The sequence below is a fragment of the Anabrus simplex genome, chromosome 3, assembly GCF_040414725.1.
Source record: "Anabrus simplex isolate iqAnaSimp1 chromosome 3, ASM4041472v1, whole genome shotgun sequence".
Lineage (NCBI taxonomy): Eukaryota > Metazoa > Arthropoda > Insecta > Orthoptera > Tettigoniidae > Anabrus > Anabrus simplex.
This window is the reverse complement of record NC_090267.1, coordinates 10825569-10846734: the sequence shown is the minus strand read 5'-3', so window position 1 is coordinate 10846734 and position 21166 is coordinate 10825569. Positions and strand designations below refer to the sequence as shown.

Genomic DNA, 21166 nt, shown 5'->3' with positions numbered 1-21166 from the left:
TCCCACAAGATACAATAAATAGCATATTTCCAGTAGAGTTGTCTTGCCTGAAACTCTCCCTGTATATAAATGTATGTAAAATGTTTTTGTATATGTATTTCACATCTCCTCCTAAACTATGGGAGCAAATTCAACCGAAGTTGGTACACTTACGACTTAATATCAGGAGACAATCCGCGGGGGGTAAGACACCCCTAAAACCCTTAGAAGTGTGGGTGGGAAGAGCGTGAGATATAAAATGTATGGAAATAATGTCCAGTCCATAGCTGTCAGGATAGTTTATTAGTGACAACACGGATGCCGTTGAAGTCCCAGTTCAGCCCCATCAGCAAAAGGGTGAATGAAGGTGTGAAAGAGTATTTTCAAAATGCCTGATTTGATGGATGAACCTGTTACGTGCCAGCATATCTCTCAACCAAACTCGGTGAACATATGGTTTTATATCATGGAGGAATACAGTGGGGAGCAAAGCAGCTCTAGGCGTGAGGTCGGGAAGCTCGTAAAACTGATCAACATTGACCAATGTTTCGTGGAATGCACACTTTTCGTAATCACTGAAATGAACAAGGATAATCCGGATATAGTTTAAGTCAATGTTCTTCCCCCAGTGGCAAGGAGTGTAAAGTGGGTTGAGAAGGAAACGTACATATAATTGACAGTACGGATGTATGTCCCAGTGTTGCAGTATAGCTCTCAACCAAATTGGTACACGTACGACATACTATTTGGAAACAACTCTGTAGTGGTAGCAGACCCGTAGAGTAGGCGACATGTAAAAGTGATCGAAAACGACCGATGTTAGCGTCGAATAAAAAGTTCTCGGTGTTGCTGAGATGAATAGTGGCATTCTGGATACCGTTCATGTGTAAGCTCAGCCTCCGTCAGCACGGAGATTTAGAAGGCTAGAAAAAGGAACTAAAAATTGACCGATATCTGTTGATTACACAGATTTCGGGGCTTCTATCCAGATCGGTGATCGCAAAAACGGCAGCGAGAATCGTGTAATGATCTATTGGGTGACACATAGACGCATAAAATTATAACTTACTCTTATTATTTAAATCAAAGTATCAAAACTAATCTTAAACTTAAGCAAAAAACATAAAAATTACTGTAAATCTACAAAAGAATTAGTAAAATATTATTCATTCAAACAATAAAGAAATCTACAAGAAATCACTTTTAAGAGATAATACAAATAATAAGCATTCGAAAAAGTACGGCTACAGCTAGTTATTCAAATAAATAGAAACCCTAATGATTTTCACAAGAAGCATGTCAAGTGCATCAGAATACCTAGAATTATTGCTATAATTCCTATCACCTCCCACGCCTTTAAAATATTTTGCTTTAATTACAATTAACAAAAGCTAATATCAAATAAATATTGATCAAGGCATCTATTATGATGGAAATGTTAATGTTTTGGAATTATTTTTGACATATTCTTTGATGTGATGGGATCAAACTGGGGTGAAAATATTTCAAATTCCTATTTTACAAAAATTTGGGATTTAGTAGTACAAAGTCGGTATCTTTTTGTAATGTTTAAGCATAGCACATACTCTTTTCAATGTCCAATCTCTCGATTACCAAGTGCAATAAACAAGTGTAACATAGTTACAGAAATGAATGCCTTAAAGATGATATGTGAGCAGTGAACAAGATATGTAGCCAAATATTGCAAAAATGGTGTTCCTAATTGTTGTGAAATTAGTCAGTTGTAAAGGGAAGCAAATTAAAATACATGTTCAGTTCAATATATTCCAAAAATAAATTTATCGAGAATTTCAGAAATTTAATTAACTTTCACAAGAATAAGGTAGTACCCCATTTACGAACTGCTACGCGTCTACTAGCAGCAGCGCTGCCTTCGCAAGTTTTGAAGCGCCCGTAGCATTCAAACGCAAGTTTCTATGAAAGTAACAGCCTAACCCCACCTGATGAAGGAATTTTTGCCACAGGCATGTACGGAGTTCAACTTTCACACGAAATAAAACATATGCTAACAAACTCTTGTATGCTTTACGAGTGGTATCTACGTTATGGAATCGTTCGGAAATCTGTCTCTAACTGCAGATGACTTGCGGACAGTGATTAAACATGTGTCTATTGAGAGTACACTTTGGAGAAAACAGATCTTCATGTTATATAACTGAGGCCCAAACATAATGAAACAACTTGTTTCAAAAATTATCAATTTAGTTGGACCTAAACGTACCTTTTCGTTTCGTTACATTGGATCATCCTTCCAGTGTGATATCATGTGCGTTTGGAGACGGCTTCGACTGGAAAACGGACAATTGCACACATTACACCGGTACGGTGTCTCTCGAGAGTGAATCAGGAGATGCTCTTTCAAATTAGATTTACGGCGATACGTGCAATTGCATATATCACAGCGGAACGGCCTATCCGGAGAGTGAGTGACCATGTGGCTACGGAGGTGACTGCCCTGTGAGAACGTACTGCTGCATTCTTTACACCGGTATGGCCTGTCTCCAGAGTGTGTTAACATGTGGGTTCGAAGGTGACTTCTCAACATGAAAGAACTATTGCATTCTTCACACCGATAAGCCCTTACTCCAGAATGAATCACCATGTGAGTACGAAGATTACTTCGCTGAGCGAATGCACTGTTGCACTCTGTACACCGATATGGCCTTTCACCAGAGTGGGTTAACAAATGGGTACGCAAATGACTCCGCCGGTTAAAGGTATTATTGCACTGATTACATTGATACGGCCTTTCATTAGAGTGACTTAGCATGTGCGTTCGAAGATGGCTTGATTGGCGAAACTTCCTATGACATAAATCACAGCAGAACGACCGCTTTGCGTTGTGAGTTAACAAATGTTCTTTTAGATCAGCCTCCTCAGAGAACATCAAACAGCAGAGAGCACAACGGTGTACCAACTCCAGAGAGTGCTTGGATAACACTGCAAATTTCACCTCCCTGAAACACACAATACTACTTACTATTCCAAAATAATGAGATACAATCCTAATTCTAGAAGGAAGATGAATATATATATATATATGAATACATTTTTACACATTACAAATCTACTTAACTACATGTAACATTATAATATTATTAGTTATCAAATTAAATGTTGTCATAGTATTGTTATTGTTTTACTTCCATTTTGCTTTTTACATCCCGCTCCAATGTATTCATTTTATTTCTGCATATTTTCTCCCGATTTAAGGGTAGCAATAATAAATAATCCTCTATTCCAAACTTTCCATGCAATTAACTTCAGTGAACACACTGTAATATAGTGAAGGGAAAATTGGTTTCAAATATAGTGTATTACAGAGCATTCATTTTCTTGTTAGTCCATTCAGTTAAAGTGTTACAACACCCATTGTAGCTAAATGGAAAACTGTGTATAAAACACTGTTAGTGTTGGTGCGCTAAATAAATAAAACAGGAACTGGTAGCATACTATTTCTAAACTGTATTAGCTAAGCAATAAAGCTACACATTTACACAACACTCACTAAGCTGCTCAGTCACACTCGTTAGCACTGTCATGGTCTGCAGTCACCACGTCAGTCTCGCAGCACTCTGCTGTCCACTCAGTCCGTCAAACTCCCACTCACAGACCCATGTCGGCAACCACTGTTGTCCTCCACGCTGCACAGGACACACCAGGTCCTCCTCCAGCAGCTGGTCCAAGACACTCCCACGCATGATAGGCACACAGATATGAGTCTTCGGCTCCAACAGACTGAGAGCTTAGCCCAGGCTAGCACTAACACACTGACTGTACTCTTCGCTAACTCACCGAGTCCACTCATTGGACTCACTACAATAGATGAAGTACACTAACTCACCCCTGTATGTCGCGCCTGACTTAAGTATCTAGGCCAATGCCATCTGAATGCTTCCAGAAGGGACACGCCTCCCAGAGTCTTCCGGAAGGCAAATACTCTCCATGCGCCATCCGGATTCTTCCGTATCGCCGGAGACCTCCAATAAGCAAGCATGGCGATCCAGATGGTAGCGGCGGGGTGGCTGTCTTTCGGCTGGTGATGGGGTAGGGAGAGGGTGGGCCTTCCTCGGTAATGAGCATGCTATTGGAGTTGGCTTGCTTGCGCTACTTTCAGTGGTTGTATATTGGTATAGCGGATGCAGCGGCTCACCGCGCCACAATATATAATCACTGAAAACTCAAATAATAGCTTTCAATTAACTCGAATTGTTAAAATGAAAACTGAAATCTCACGACCGCATTGTAGTTGGAATTGACTTTCGAACTATTAGGTCGTGTTACGTATATATAGTATGTGTTGAAGAGATGTTATGAGCAGGACAAAATAGCCAACCGGACACCAGTCGGATCCGAACATATAACCCCCTGCTTTCGCGGCAGTTACTCTACCACTGAGCTACGGTGGCCTAGGTCATATTTATTATGTTAGGAAGTATATGTTCTGTACTTAACATCTCTTCAACAAGTACTATGTGTTTGTAACACAACCAGGTAGATCTCGATTACAACGCGGTCGTGAAAATTCAATATTCATTGACTTGGCCCACAACGGGTTACTTGAACATACAGTACAGTTTGATGACTGTAGTGGCAGACCTGTAGCTTAGATCCTTTCTATCAGAACAAATATCACCTAGGCCACCATAGCTCATAGTGCAACCGACGCGAAATCGGGAGGTTGTAGGTTTGGACCCCGCTAGCATTCGGTTGGCCATTTTGTTCTGTAGTTAACGTCTTTTCAACACGTACTACATGTACGTAACACGAAGTAATAGGCTAAAAGTGGATTTCGAATAAATTGTAATATGTCTGACAGTGGATCATTTTTAAATAAGTAAAATATAATAAACAATTTATTGGGCATTGAAGGGCTAAAAGTCATTCAGCAGCCTTTTCAGGTTGCCATGGTGACGAAGAGTACATAAACAGGTGCAGTTAGTCAGTAGGCAAAGCATCTTTCTTCTGCTATTGGCTCTACGTCGCACCGACACGGATAGGTCTCATGACGACGATGAAACAGGGAAAGGCTAGGACTGGGAAGGAAGCAGCTCTTGCCTTAATTAAGGTACAGCCCCAGCATTTGCCTGGTGTGAAAATGCGAAGCCATGGAAAACCATATTCAGGCCTGCCGAGAGTGGGGTCGAACCCACTATCTCCCGTACATTGGAAACTGGCCGAACTTAAGCGACTGCAGCTATCAAGCTCGGTAGCCAAAGTATCATCATGTGTTTAGAAATCTGATTTTTCCAGAATTTGATTGAAACCAAATATATTAAAGCCCTATAAACATGGTTCTAAATATGCAAACAGTACATTTCAGCACTATTACTGCAGGTGTCTTATCGAAAATATATTCATAAGTCCATATGGATAACAGGAGTCAAAACGCATACTGAAACTATCATTCAGCCCATAACTGTCTGATTCAAGGTAGTACTTCACCCGAAAACAACGATATAGTCCCATAGATGTCATCTTTCGTTGTATCAATATCCTCAGGCCGGCTTCCTAATGTTGAAAACTTGATAGTGGGATCAATGTTATACATACAGGCTTACCTACGATATCAGCCCTGCGATTGTCCTGACAATACGAGTGCCTATGCATATCTCCGTTGAGCCACACCCTCCCCATCTATTACTGCATAAATCAGCGATCCAAGCAACACCTTAGTGAAATATTCATGGGGAACAATATTTGAGGCCCGGATCGTGTCGACTGGGCAAGGCACATACATAACCCTGAGCTGAAAAACCCCCCCTTGTAATCAGGCAACAAGGGCAAGACTACATCGATTTGAAATAAAAGAAGAAATGGTTTAAACCAGGGGATTTATTAAATAAATATGAGAGAAAAAAATTAAACCAAGAAAAGAAAATCACACAAAATAAATAGGGAAATTAATCGTAATACTGATGGACATACCTTGTTCCTTTTCACATAGTTGAATCATGGCGTGAAAACTCACTAATACTCTTCAAAAATATTGATACGTAATTTAAAATGCTCACTGCTCCTCGACACATCGCTATTACAATACCAGCAGCTTCCTTTCATCATAAACTATTCAACCAGGTCGCCCGTTTTACCAAGATTCAAGTATCCAAGGCACTGCACCATATACCCCATCAGGCAACTAACAATGCGAAACGTTCGCATAACAATAAGCCGTGCCGGCGAACAAAAGGCAGATAAGAATAACGACAGATGAGACTGAGCACAGCCTCCATGGACCAATCAAAGCCAAGACAAGACCCAAAGAATACAATAGGTACGCCCATGCGCAAATATGAAACCAACATGGCGGGTACTCAAGCTGAGCATCAGCCATGAATAATAAATAAATATAGCTCTGCGCTGAAAACCAAACAAGGCGCAGAATTTGAAAGACAAATACAACAGGTCAATCGGCATATCAACCTTTCCTCTCCCACACATTCGAACTCACATGCATACCACATTCACGCACACACAATGAGGGTATCGGGAAAATAAAACACGAACGGCCGTTCAGATTTCGTGGTCAAATACAAACCATAAATTATGGCTCCACGGTCATTATCAGTGGGCCTCACGTACTCGAATGTTTGCGTGCGGCGTGCAATTACACATAAGGTCAGAATTGGACATTACTTTATTCACATCACAGGCATGTTGCGCCTCGTACAACCTGGATTGGTATCTCCTGCGGTCGAGACAAGGGGCACATCACGAGGATCACGCAGTGCACCAAATCATAACCACAGAGACCCTTTTTCAATTATAACAACAAGACCACAAATACATTCATTCAAAGCACATCGGATGACGGAGCGGAAGGATGTATGCCATCGACCGTATCATACGGGAATAACTCGTCACCAAATTTAAATATAAACCAACTATCACATACCTGTGATTATCAATGGTAAAATCGAATAGCAGTTAGCGTGAAAGGTCCAGGCTTGAACACATTAAATGAATATTTGAGGCATAAAAATGCCACACCAAACATAGCGGCAGCCATTGTTAGTATCTGCCCCACATAGAACAGCAGAAGAACTCCACAGAGTAAAAAAATTATCGCTCAGCAAAACGAACGACCTCACAGATAAAAACATAGCGTGTGCTGCTCCCTACTGGACGTCATTAGACTGACACACAAAACTGAAGGAAGCTATTTACATAATTAAATGTCTTATCGTGGAACATGCGATAAGCATGGTTCCGTAGACGATGAATTACTTCTGCTTCAAGAAGTTGGCAATGATTTTCTTTACAATGGCCTGTTTTCTGACCACCTTCGCTGTACAGGAGTGAAAGATTCGTAGACTAAGAATACCTTATTCATATTAGAAATAAGAGATATGAAACTAGGGAGAATGATTGGTGTGACAAGTAGAAACAATGGTAGGAGGATATTTAAATGAAGAGATAAATGATTAGTCACACGCTCAATGGATAAAACTCTATGAACACGGCGTTTTCGTTGGAGCGGCTAGACGGGGCAAATAGAAGAGTATTCGTAAACGAGGAGAAACAAGGTTAGGGAAACAGGCAGCCATCTAGGCAATAATTGTCAGAGACAGTCTTTAATGGTTTACTGATGAAAAGAAACAAAGCCACGAACGTAGTTGTAAAAGGAAAGTTATGGAGATTCCTTAATTTACACTGGCTTGTTGACTAAATGCCGAAAGTCACAAGAGTCTAAAATGAAGACGTACACACATCAGAAGATTTTGCATTACCAGTGTATGCCGTAAACTCATTCCTCCTCGATCTACGTTGAAATGATGCAAATCAACTCGTCGTGGAATTATCTAAATATGTAGACAAACTTGCGTATAGACCAATCTATAGCAAGCATACCACTTCGTTCAATGTCGGTAGGAACGTTACGTGTGCACCTTCACTCAAACGACAATGTAGGGCATTTGTAACCAGTGAACAGACGTTCTGCAATCGCAAGGCGATGGATGTCAACGTTTCATCACACTCGAATTGTTGGTTAACATGAACTACAACAAGAAACGTCGCGAGGTGAATAGCAGTAAGACAGAGTAGTGCGGTACGGAACTGGAATTTGCATCAAAATACAGGTAGTATTCATGACTTGCCCTCAGGCAACAACTACATAGGTGACCGGTATCTGCGACATTTAGCCAGCAAGAACCCAGACCAGACTGCCACCATGATCTTATGGGGACCACCGGCAGGCTCGTGTCCAACCAAAGTGTACAAAACAGACCTCACAACGCCTGGAAAGCCATGGACTAGCCTGACTCTTAAACCCAGACACCATGGTGACTGATACAGGTGGGCATGAAGTCACCAAGAATGGACTACGGAAAAGTGGCGCAAAGTACTCTTCACAGACGAAAGCCGCGTATGTGTGATACCCAACGACTGTCGACGTGTGTAGAGGGCACTTGGTAATGCTGCACGTGAAAAACATCCCGCACATCAAGTACGGCAAGGTGGTGGATCAGTGACGATATGATGGCGGCATCATATGTGGGTGTCGGACGCCATTGTTGTCCATCCAGGGCACACTCAACACTCCCCAATACAAGGATAACATACTCAAACCCATCGTTGAACAGTTTCATCAGCATTTCGCGAAAACGTCAAGTTTATGTATGACAAAACCTGCACCCAACGTCGAGATTTCATCAATGGTGCCGGTATTGCCCGATTAGATGGGGCTTCATGCTTCCCCGGTATAGATACCTTAGAAAATGCTTGGGATCGATTGAAAAGTTCTCTGTTCCATATCAGGAAATCTACGGAAGTTACACAGGATTGCCACTAAAGAAAGGCATATACTAGACCTGAGGTGGATAAATGACTTCATGGGCAGCTTGCCACGAAGGGTGAAGGCTTGCATTCAGCCAAGGGAACATATTACTCAGCACTGAATGAGGTTAATAAACAATGTGATCTGTGTTTCTAAGCTTAATGTCGAACTGATTGTTTTGGTTTCAGTTGTCAACAAACTGGAAGTATCATTTCTGTGTTGTACAAAATGCCTTTGTCTGGCAGGTTATGCATAACATTTCTGGATGTGTACATGTTCGAGGGACAATGTCACTGTAATGATAGTATAATTATTCTTGGAAGTTCAACAAAAAGAGTGGAAAAACTGGTGTTATATGAGGCAAACACGGCAAGACTTGTTGTTCAATAGCTCGATGTCCACCCTGGCATGAAAATGAAAACCTACAACCTGTTTTCCAGTCACTGACCGGGTCAGGGATGTAATGAATGAATCATATATAGGCTATTATTACGATGGGGTCGCCACTCCCAAAGTGATATGTTAATGAATGATAGATGCTACGAAATGAGAATGGAGAGTGTTGCTGGATTGAAAGATGACAGGGAAAACGGGAGTACCCGGAGAAAAATCTGTCCCGCCTCCGCTTTGTCCAGCACAAATCTCACATGGAATGACCGGGATTTGAACCACGGTATCCAGCGGTGAGAGGCCGACGCGCTGCCGTCTGAGCCACGGAGGCTCCCTCACCCTGGCATAATGGAAGTAATTTTCAAGAGGAAGAAGAAAGTCTACTCCATTCATTTTCTGTAAGAACACATTAACTGGGAAAAACACACATTGGGGTGAGTAGTGGTGGGTGAGAATGGGACCATTACATTATGTCAATGTTAAGTGAACAGTGCAAGATAAGAAAAATATAGTATTGACAGTCATGTGCTGGAAATCCCTACTTGTAACATGTGAATTACTTGGATGCCTATCACAGCCGATAGATTGTGTAAAGTAGCCAAGTAAATGTACATGTAATAAGCCCATGATCCAGAAATATAGTCTATTGTGCCCGTTGCATTTTCAAGACGTTTTCAAAAATGGCGCCGGAGGAAGGTATGGCCCACTCAAGCTGAAAAGAATACACAATGAAGTCACGATATCGAGGTATAACAGGGCATGTCTAACTGGGAACGAATGTATACCGAAGGCGGTGTAGAACAGCAAAAGGTCAAGTAGATTGTTTTAAAAAAATAGAATAGAAGTGATTATTATAAAATACACTTGAGAAATTGAATTCGCAGAGTTAAGACGTGGATTGCGATCGCGCTACAAAAAGGATGAAATTTTACTAGATTCCAGCAGAAATACATACAGAAGAACTAGATTGATTCAGAAGAAAACGGGATAATCAACCCAAAGAAACGCTGTAAATAGATAAAACACGTCCAGATAAGCGGAGCTAAAATTAAATACGCTTATTGGGAACCCGAGGCACAAGACCAACGATTTTGCAGGGAAGTATCGTATGAACTGCAAAAGAAGAAAAGGAATGAGAAATTTTATTGGCGGAAAAGCTGAAAAGAAAATAATTCTGAAGAATAATTAAGCTGAATCTGAAGATTTTCTCCGAGCAAGATAAACATATATTATACGCAATTATAAAGAGTTAGCCAAATTTAACGCAGAAGAAGGTTTAGAAGAATAATCAGAGAGAAAGATTGTTCTCATAAGAATTTTAAAATGACTATGTACTCTTCGGGAATGTTTGTTGGCAGCCTTGCGAAGAAGACAATGAACTGCTAAGCACTTATGATGGACCGACCTGGAGAGAGGTATCATCCAGACAGATGACCAGCCCGAGATGAGAGATGGATACTGCCTACCAAGACCAGTTCCGAATGGGAGGAGGAGTCCAGCCCAACCCCAGATCCAGACCGCAAAACTAGCAATGTGACGGGCAGAATGGAGAACAACTGACATCGGAATAACGGGAGACGAGCTAAGTGCTTACAATTACTATCATAATCCTCAGCGAATATTATCTTTTGGCATATGCTGTGGAATTGAATAGATGTTAGAAATGATAATATTTAAGTGTGCAAGTGTTAATATGCAGTGAAGTGTGTGATATTTAAGATATTAATACTACACTGAAGAAAATGGAAATTGCAACACCCAGAAGGAGTGGTGCTACATTACTGCAATTGAACATGCAGGACGAGTGTTCGGTTGTGATTCGAAGATTACACTTTCAGGTCCCCCAGAAGGCAAGATTGGACAACAGTCAATACAGGATGTGCCCACCACAAGCTGCAATACATTGATGAATTCGTCGAGCCATGGGGTCAATAAGGCTCTGGATCGCTTCCTGAGGAATTGTGGCCCATGCTTGCTGCACTGCACGGATCAGTTGTTCCAGAGTTGTGGGTGGCTGAGGACGGTTGGCCCATCATGTCCCATACATGCTCAATAGGACTGAGGTCCGGGGATCTGGCGGGCCATTCTAAGGTTGTGATGTCGTGGAGAGCTTCTCTGGAGATCCGTGCAGTGTGAACCCGGGCATTGACCTGCTGAAACATCCCATTAGCAATGTTCGCCATCATAGGGACAACCGCCGGATTGAGCAGTCATAGTGCCCTCAACAAGCACTAATTGCGATTTCACATTAAAGCCAATAGCTCCCCAGACCATAGTGCTTGGTGTTGGCCCTGTGTGCCTCTCGACAATAAGATCTGGGCGGCCCCTCTCCCCGGTACGCCGGCGCACACGATTCTGGCGATCACTGCGGGCAAGACAGAAGCGTGATTCATCACTAAAAACGACCCTATGCCATTCGTCGACCCACGTCGATCTTTCTCGACACCAGGCCAGCCTTACATTTCGCTGTTGTAGGGTCAATGGAACACCTTCTGCAGGGACACGGGCTCGTAAGCCAGCTGCACGCAAGTGATTACCAACTGTTTGTTGTGTAACGTGGGGTGCCACAGCTGCTCGAATTTGCGCTGCTGTTGCATGGGGTTCCGTCCGGGCTATCCGAACGATGCGGCGATCCTCTCGCACAGTTGTCTGTCGCGCTGAGCCTGTGCCAGGTCTACGAGTGTGGGTACCTTCATTTGACCACTGCTAACATACACATTGTACCGTAGATGCCTGTCGGCCAACACGTGCAGCGACAGTCCTTAGCGATGATCCAGCCTCACACAGCCCAATTATCCGAGCCCTCTCAAACGGCGACAATTGTTGATAGCGTGCTCTTCTCTGTCGTCGAGACATGTTTGACGGGGAACACTTCACTGCACAGACTGCAAGTCAACTACGCTACACCAGAGTCCGTATACTGGAGTTGATTCCTCCGCGACCAATCACGTGGGGAGACCTGTAGCAACAATCCAATGGGTCTGAAACTTGGATCGCTTACATACCTACATGGCGTCCTTCAAAATCTTGAGAATCAACACAAACGACCAATGCCTTCATGGTGTTGCAATTTCCATTTTCTTAAGTGTATATTTAAGGCAGTGTAGAATTATATGTATATCTCGCGCTTGGATCACCGTGTTTGAGCAAATAATTCAGTGAAGTAGTCGAGAATATGATTAGGAATGATATAACATAACAGCTGATTGCTAAGAATTAATATTAGTTGAAGAATATCGATAAATCTTGCGATGTATGCATCTAATGGTTACGTCACAGATGGACCGCGCGTCAGAAGAGAACGATTGAAATTAAGTACTCCTTGAAGAGCGATATTATTATTTGTAGTAATAGTAACATATGTAAGGTTGTGCATCGTGATTTTATTGAAAGGAACTGAATATGGGAAACACATATTGACGTATTTAAGAAAGCTATATATATCAGTAATTGCAAGGTATGTGTTGAAGGTTTATGTGAAGTAAGAGTTAACATAGAGTAGTTGAGATAATAATAATGCATCGTCGGAAAAGGTAATAAGAAGATATATGAAGTGATATGAAGTATTATATTGCGTTTTTGTGGTAATTACAAGGTATACATAGAAGGTAGATAAGCGTTATATGTGGAAGGTGTGGATCTAATGAAACGATGCGAATAATTAAGAGGAAGTACACCGCGGGATTGACCAGATTTAAGGTATGGATACTGAATATTCATATTTAGCTGAGATTTAGATGGTGAAGTAATGTCAAGACAGCTGTTATGGTGGAAGTATGTGAGTTCTGTGATACATTCTCGAATCGTATAAATGCGAGATAAATGACATATTATACATATATGTGGTTAAGTAGAGCAAAGCATAGTACTGAGATTTTCACACTACAGATACGAATTAAATAAATTGCACAGTAGGATTATGATTGCAATACGACGTATAAAAGCATATTGAGCCAGAAATATATGAATTAAGAATTATGTGGATAAAATAGGAAGATTAATTATTTTAAAACATTTAATAATTGAATTAGTATTTTATGAAAGGAAGATGATAGATTAGGAGCCGGATTTAGCAGGCATTAGGGGTGAAAAGCCTTAGCACGTCAATCGTTACTGATTAATTTTCCAACATGAAATCCTTTTGATTGAGTTCAGTTTTTGTTAGTTTAATGGTGATATAATTTTGAGAAGAAAATTATAATTTTCATAATGATATAATGAATGCAGTTGGAGAACGCATACCAGCGATACATACGATGTCCCAAGAATAATTATGGACAGTAATACTGATTTTTTAAATTTCATTTCAGAAACAATTCAAGTTGTATAATGCTACATCTTTGTTTTAAATAAGCCAGCGCTGACTTTAACTCACGATTTTTAAATACTTCTTCCATGTAGTGATAGTTGTAGCTCATTCCCAAATTAGTTCTCATTTCTTTAGGGCATTTCTCTAATTAAATAAATGTGGTTCCTTATTTCTTTATATAATTCTGTGTGTGTTAATTTTTAGTGATAGTTAATTCTGAAACTTAGTTGGTAAGTTCATCCACTGAAAGACTGCGTAAATATGAATGCGGACAGTGGCGAAGTTTTAACGTTAGCATTGGATGAAGACGATCATTCAAATACTATTACGTTTGGTTGGACTTTACTCTTCTTGATCCCATGTAAAGCGAAACCGTATGAACAATTTTAAGACTTTTCTGATTGAATGGAATACCCTGGGATTACACTGAGCTGTCGGGAGTTATTTGCGACCCGTTTGGACACGAGTGGGTGCAATATATACGTAAGAACATCAGCACACGTACTCTGTGTGACTTCAGAAGCCTCAATGTTACGCAAACTGCAGTACTACAAGTAATAAATATCATAGTAGACCGTATTGGACATCAGATTATGAACATAAAAATGAGAATAATAGTTTACACCACCTTTCCAATACTTATCTTTCCTTATATTTAGGATATAAACATTACAACAGGCATTGTAAGATGGGACGTGTTTTGCTTTACTGTCGTAAGCATCATCAGCCGAAATAAATCTCAGACTAAAGTTAGGTCAGGACCCAAACCTAGTGACCTTAAAATATATGGTACCCTAACAAACAACATTTACATTTAGAAAATCAAATGGGCTTAAAAATAGTGTGAAAAACCATAGAATGTTCATCATGGCTAAGAGAAAAACACACAATCGTGTTGAGCAGAGGTTAAAAACATAAAGTACAATACAGAGCTGGTAGTGAAATAATTAAAATCATATAGGATATCATTGTTACCAGTCAGTCAATCAGAATGTTAATACATAAAACAAGTGTGAAAACATATAAGAGTGTCCATCATGGCTAAGTAAAGAAAACATGCAATCGTGTTGCCAGAGGTCAAGAACACTAGGTACAACACAGAGCTGGCAGTGTAATAATCAAACTTATTGCTACCAGTCAGTTAATAAGAAGGTTTATACATAACAAAAAATTATGATTATATTCTTTTGAATGAAGAAATAACTAAATCTCACTCTTGTATAGACCCATGAGTCGGGCAAGAGAAATCACATAGTGTAGCAGACATGGATTGAAAAAATGAAAAAACTACAAATTTAATTCCAGATAAGCCCAAAAGAATAACCACTGCCACCTTCACCTCTACTAACTCCAAAATATAAAGCATTACTAACCCATTTAAGAAGCATAACAACGCAACACTAATCAGAACATATTCTTTAATTCCAACCTGGTAAATACTTCACAGGACAAATTTTTGAACTCTGCTATTTACGGACTCAAATGCCCCCAGTGTGAATTTTCTTATATCAGACAAACTGGCCGCAGTTTTAGAACTAGATACTTGGAACATTATAATGCCTTATACCATAAAAATACTCTGCCATGAGCAACCACATGAGGGATTCCGGCCACAATTATTCTACAATTGATCAGGACTTCCACATTATAAAATATGTAAATATAAGCAGCTTAAAGACTGGGTTGGAAAATACATACATTTTCTTGGATCAACATTTTAATAATAATAATAATAATAATAATAATAATAATAATAATAATAATAATAATAATAATAATAATAATAATAATAATTTAAATGATGTCCCTGAGAACAACAGCCTGGTAATTACACAAGTCCCCAAGTTACTCACTAATTTTAATATCAATCATAACAATTTCACAATGATCTTCAATTATAAATCTTTAAATATCCCTCTGGTCGTCATAACAGATTCCATCTTACTCCCTCCCCATAATACAACTCTGCCGCCAGCTTCCAGATCTCTCATTCTTGCGCATACCCCTCCCGTCCCACCTTCCTCTCCGCCTAAGCAAGTCGACAGATACAAGACACGCAGGTGCCCTGGAATGGCTAATTTTTTCATCCAACGTGAGAGGTAAGCGATCTTAGACTCTCATTTGAACACCCTATTTTCAAGCCCTGAGTACATCTTCTTCCTTTTTCCATTTTTCAGACTTCAGTTTGCATCTTATTTTTTCCGTTTCGGTCTTGAACTCCCTGTAAAAATAGACACCCATTATTCGGCTTTAACCATTGTTTTGGACGAAATGAATATTGGGCTCTACATTATAAGCGGCTTCAGGCGTGATCAATCCATGTCTGCTACAATATGTGATTTCCCTTGCCCAACTCATGGGTCTACAAAAGAGTGAAATTCAACTTTTTCCTCGTTCGAAAAATATAATTAATTTTGTTATTTATGAACATTCTTATTAACTGACGGGTAGCAGTGAGTTTGATTATTACACTGCAAGCTCCGTGTTGTACCTTATGTTCTTGACCTCTGGCAACACGATTGCATGTTGTTGTTTTTTTTCACTTAGCCACGATGAACATTCTATGTTTTTATACAATAGTTTTAAGTGTATTTGATTTTCTAAATCTAAATATTGTTTCTTAGGGTACCATATATTTTAAGGACACTAGGTTCGGGGCACTGACCTAACTTTAGGCCAAGATTTATTTCGGCTGATGATGCTTACGACAGTTAAGCGAAACATGTCCCATCTTACAACGCCTGTTGTAATGTTTATATCTTAAATATAAGGAAAGATAAGTATTGATGATGATGATGATGCTTGTTGGTTTAAGGGGCCTAACATCCAGGTCATCGGCCCTTGATTGTACGAAATGAGACGAAATGCAATGAAAAAATAAAATCCAAATTCCTCCATTGACCAGAATTCAAAGCGTGAGGACGAAAAATGAACGGATGAATATGAATTTAAAACAATCAGGGGAGCCGACCCGCAATGCGTCAGTCTCAGAAACTGACAGAAAACAATTATAATACTGACCAAGGGGCTGCTTCCATAGCTCAATACTGAACCGGTGATGCTTGCAAGCTAAAGAGTTCCAAAATATAGGTTATTGGCTTCCCATAATGGTACTTATCGCTTGGAAAGTAGAACCGCGGTATTTGTCATGGTGCAGTACTAATAAAAAGTATCGTAGACTCGTGGTATTCCACACATTATGGTACTACCGACAGGTTATGAAATTCGCACATGTAATACAGACCTATGGTGTTCCACACATAGCAGCGCCATTTACAGGCAACGCAAACCTATGGTGTTCATCACATAAGGGTACTAACCACAGGGACTCGTACTATCCCGTGGTGCTCCTTATATAGTGGGTACTAATTATAGGCAAGCCAGAACCCTGGTGTCGCTCATATTGTGCTACTAATCACAAACCTATTTGGTACCTAACATAGTGGTACTACGTGCAAGTAATAGCGACCCATGGTGTTCCCTGCGTGGTGGTACTAAACACAAGTAGATTCATGGTTCTAATCCAATCATCCCTTGGTCGCCCCTTCTAGTCGCCTCTTACGACAGGCAGAGGATACCGTGGGTGTATTCTTCGTCTGCGACCCCCACCGACAGGGGGTTGTGTGTTTGGTCTGCGAGAGCTATTTTATTTCCCTCAAGTCCGTCGGCAAGCCGGTTAGGACCCCTCTATCCGCCACCTGGGACACGCCACGTGGGAGTATAACTTTTCCCCCTGCTACGCCAGCGTAGTAGGTTCGTGGAGATAAGTTTTGGAAAGGTGGTGTAAACTATTATTCTTATTTTAATGTTCATAATCTGATGTACAATATGGTTTACTATGAGATTTATTACTTGTAATGCAACCGCTAACCAGGCAAAATAAAAAAAAATATATCTTAACCTCAAAGTTAAGGTCAATAGAATATCCAGGGACATTACGTTTCTAAAGGAGTGCTTAAGATATGAATTGGTTTCCAGATTAAGGCAACATTTACAACGAAAGAACATTTCTTCCTCAAATCTACACAACAACCAAGAAAAAATTAATTCTATTTGGCTGGAAAATGAAATAAAAACACTTTACAGGAAAAAATCACTCCTAAACATGCAGCTTTACAAAGTTCATCTAAAAACTTCGTCCAGTATGTAGCCTTTACATTGGGACTCCTTTTCTTACTTTGCTAATGACAAGGTGTCAATCGCGACAAATAAAAAAACAAGAAGTTTTATACAAAAAATTGACTTTTCTTAAAGAAGCAAAAACCAAATTCGTCAAACCTTTCGAAACCACAGGAGCATCCTCTCCCCAAATCAAGGTTGTTCCAAACACTGTAAATTTGTCCAACACTAACTTTTCAAACAGTGAAATGGATCTTTTGAACAAAGATTTCTAATTCAACTGGTCCAACCCCAATAAAATTGATGATCTGGTATCCAACATTGCCGAAATAGAATCAAATATTTCAAAACTTCCTATAGAACACCGCAATGATGTCAAATACAAAATTTAAAAGAAGCTCCCGTTACTAATCAGTGAAATAAATTCCAAACCTTCTTTAAATCTTAACAAGCAAATAGTTGATGTAAAGAACAATATCAGAAACAATAATATAATAGTAACAAAAGCCGACAAAGGCTCAACAACTGTATTATTGAATAAAAATGAATATATTAGTAAAACTGAAGACTTCTTTTCTGCCAATAACTACAAACTAATTGACAAGGATCCCACTTTAAAGATCCAGCATGGCTTAAAGAACTTGCTGATAAATTCATCTTTTCTCTTTCAAGAACAAGAACAAGAACTCACCATTATGAATCCCAGGTTACGTACTGCCAAAGCCTTACCAAAAATACATAAAAAGGAAATGCCAATGCGCCCTATTATAAACTGTCGAAATAGTCCCTCCTACAAGATGTCCTAATTTCACACCATTTTTTAAATATCCATTATAAGTTCAATAATGAAGCCTATGTCAAAAATCCAGTTAATTTTTGTAATAAAATGCCTAGATTTAAGTTACACGACAATCATGTCATGGTTTCGTAAGATGTCACCAATATGTACACTAGTATACCAGTAAATGAATCTATTAGTTTAATAGAAACCAACCTTTTGAAACATAACACAATAAGCAAATGTGAAATAGATGAACTGATCAACTTGCTAAAATTTGGACTAAACAATAACTTGTTTACATTCAATAACAAAATTTACCAACAGAAGGGACTAGCGATGGGCGACCCGATATCTGAAATCCTTCCTAACATTCTTATGGATGACCTTGACACTAACAAGATAATCAATAAAATCAGTGGTCTACAGTTTTGGCTAAGATACGTCGATGACACATTTGCCATCTTCGACACACATCGCAATAACAGTGATAACATTTTAAAGACCTTTAATGACCTTGACCACAATATCAGGTTCACTAAGAAAGACAAAATAAACAAATCTTCAAACTTCCTGGACTTAACCTTGACCAGAGCCAGTGATAATTTTATTTTCCAGATTTACAAAAAGCCCTCCGCTGCTCCTTTGACAATAAGGAATGAGTCATTACACCCTCAATCTCATAAAGAAAGCAACTTTTTACAGTTCAGTTCATTGAGCATTAAATGTTCCACTATCCCCTTCTAACCGGAAAAAAAGGTTGAATATATAGAAGAACTTGCAAAACCTAATGGCTATAAACCTAACTTGATCAATAAGATTATTGGTAAAATAAAATAAAAAACTACAAATTTAATTCCAGATAAGCCCAAAAGAATAAACACTGCCACCTTCACCTCTACCAACCCCACAATATAAAGCATTACTAACTCATTTAAGAAGCATAACATCAAAATCGCCTACCAAACTCGCAACACTAATCAGAATATTTCACAGGACAAATTTTTGAACTCTGCTATTTACAGACTCAAATGCCCCCAGTGTGAATTTTCTTATATCAGACAAACTGGCCGCAGTTTTAGAACTAGATACCTGGAACATTATAATGCCTTAAAGCATAAAAATTCTCTGCCATGAGCAAACACATGAGGGATTCCGGCCACAATTATTCTACAACTGATCAGGACTTCCTTATTATAAAATATGTAAATAAAAGCAGCTTAAAGACTGGGTTGGAAAATACGTACATTTTCTTGGATCAACATTTTAATAATAATAATAATATTAATAATAATAATAATAATAATAATAATAATAATAATAATGTCCCGGGCACGACGTTAAACTGCGTCCACAAACCGAGTGACCACCGGTATAAGTGGTCCTCCTCTACCAAGTGCCAACGGCCTCTTCGGAGGGCGGACGAGCGGGTAGAGGTTCAGGGCACTCTCTTGCCCTTGGGGTGGGAAACTGCCCCTAAAGGCGGAAGAGCCACTAGATGGCCAACGACATAGGATAATAATAAATGCAGTAGCGTCTGTTCACCTATTTGGTGCGGCAACTGGTCAGCATCTGTACTCCAAGTTGGAGCGGCTGCCTCAGAAAACCTTCAGGAACTCACCCACCTGATTGTACTCCGATCCCTCGGGATCAACCCAATCGCTTGAGAACAAGCACACCATGATTCGTGCAAGTAAGAACAACATTACTCCAGGGGGTAACCAATCCACCCGCCAACTGAAAACGAAGGCGGCAACCGGCCACTCGGATTCTGGAGGAGCCGGGCTGACACGAAAGAGAGAGTCGGAGCTCTCTGACAAACTTCCCACTAAAACGCCCTTCTACATCGGCACGCTAAACGTAAACACACTCCTACAAGTAGGAAAACTTCTCAGATTAACATCAGAATTAGATCAACAAAAAATCCAGCTACTCGCCGTACAAGAGACCAGACTCACCGAGTAGGAGACGTCAGAATATGGTAACTACCGCATTTTCAAGAGCAAAACTACACGAACAGCAGGAAAAGCCACACCAATGATAGGCATGGCCTTTTTCGTACACAAAAAGATCGTGAACTCCGTAGAAGAGATCATACCCATAAAAAACAGACTAATGACCTTACGACTTCACTGTGCAAATCGCCACTACACCTTTGTAAATGCCCACGCACCCACCAACGACTGCAAAGATCAGAAACAAACAGAAAACTTCTGGAACAAACTTGAAACCACACTCATCAAAATACCTGAAAAAGACACCATCATTCTCCTCGGCGATTTCAACGGTAAAATTGGTAAAGAAAAGTGCTACAGAAAAACCGCAGGAAGATTCTCAGCACATGAAAAGACCAACAAAAATGGCAAATGCCTAATCGAGCTCTGTCAACAACACGACCTGAAAATCAGTTCAACATCCCTACGGAAAAACCCCAATAAGCTCTTCACATTGGAATCACCCAACACCTGCTGCGGCAATCACCAGATCGATCATGTCGCCACCTCCTTCCCAGGACAAAAAGAAGTGCACAACGTTCAAGTCCGCAGAGGAGCCAACATTGACTCGGACCATCATCTAACAAGAATCAAAGTGAAATTTACCCCAAAACGCTTCTACCAGAAATCCAAGGCAAACAAAAAATTGGACACAGCACAAATAAAAACATCAAATCTCAGGGAAACATGGGAAAAAATCCCAGCCAAAACTTGGAACGAATTCCACGAAAAAATCATGAAGAGTGCATCAGAGCAAATCCCACTACAGAAAAAGAGCAGACACCCGTTTTGGAACA

General features: G+C 40.0%; 1 protein-coding gene across 2 annotated transcripts in view; it reads right to left on the bottom strand.

Moving 5' to 3' along the window:
- Window positions 1–1228: 1228 nt before the first annotated feature.
- LOC136866930 (zinc finger protein 724) overlaps window positions 1229–21166 on the bottom strand; it is an 83958-nt gene continuing 64020 nt past the window's right edge. For both annotated transcript variants that reach the window (XM_067144020.2, XM_067144021.2), the window contains exon 5: window positions 1229–2957. In XM_067144020.2, the coding sequence (XP_067000121.2) occupies window positions 2234–2957 (724 nt within the window). In that variant the 3' untranslated portion in view covers window positions 1229–2233. The remainder of the gene's footprint in view (window positions 2958–21166) is intronic.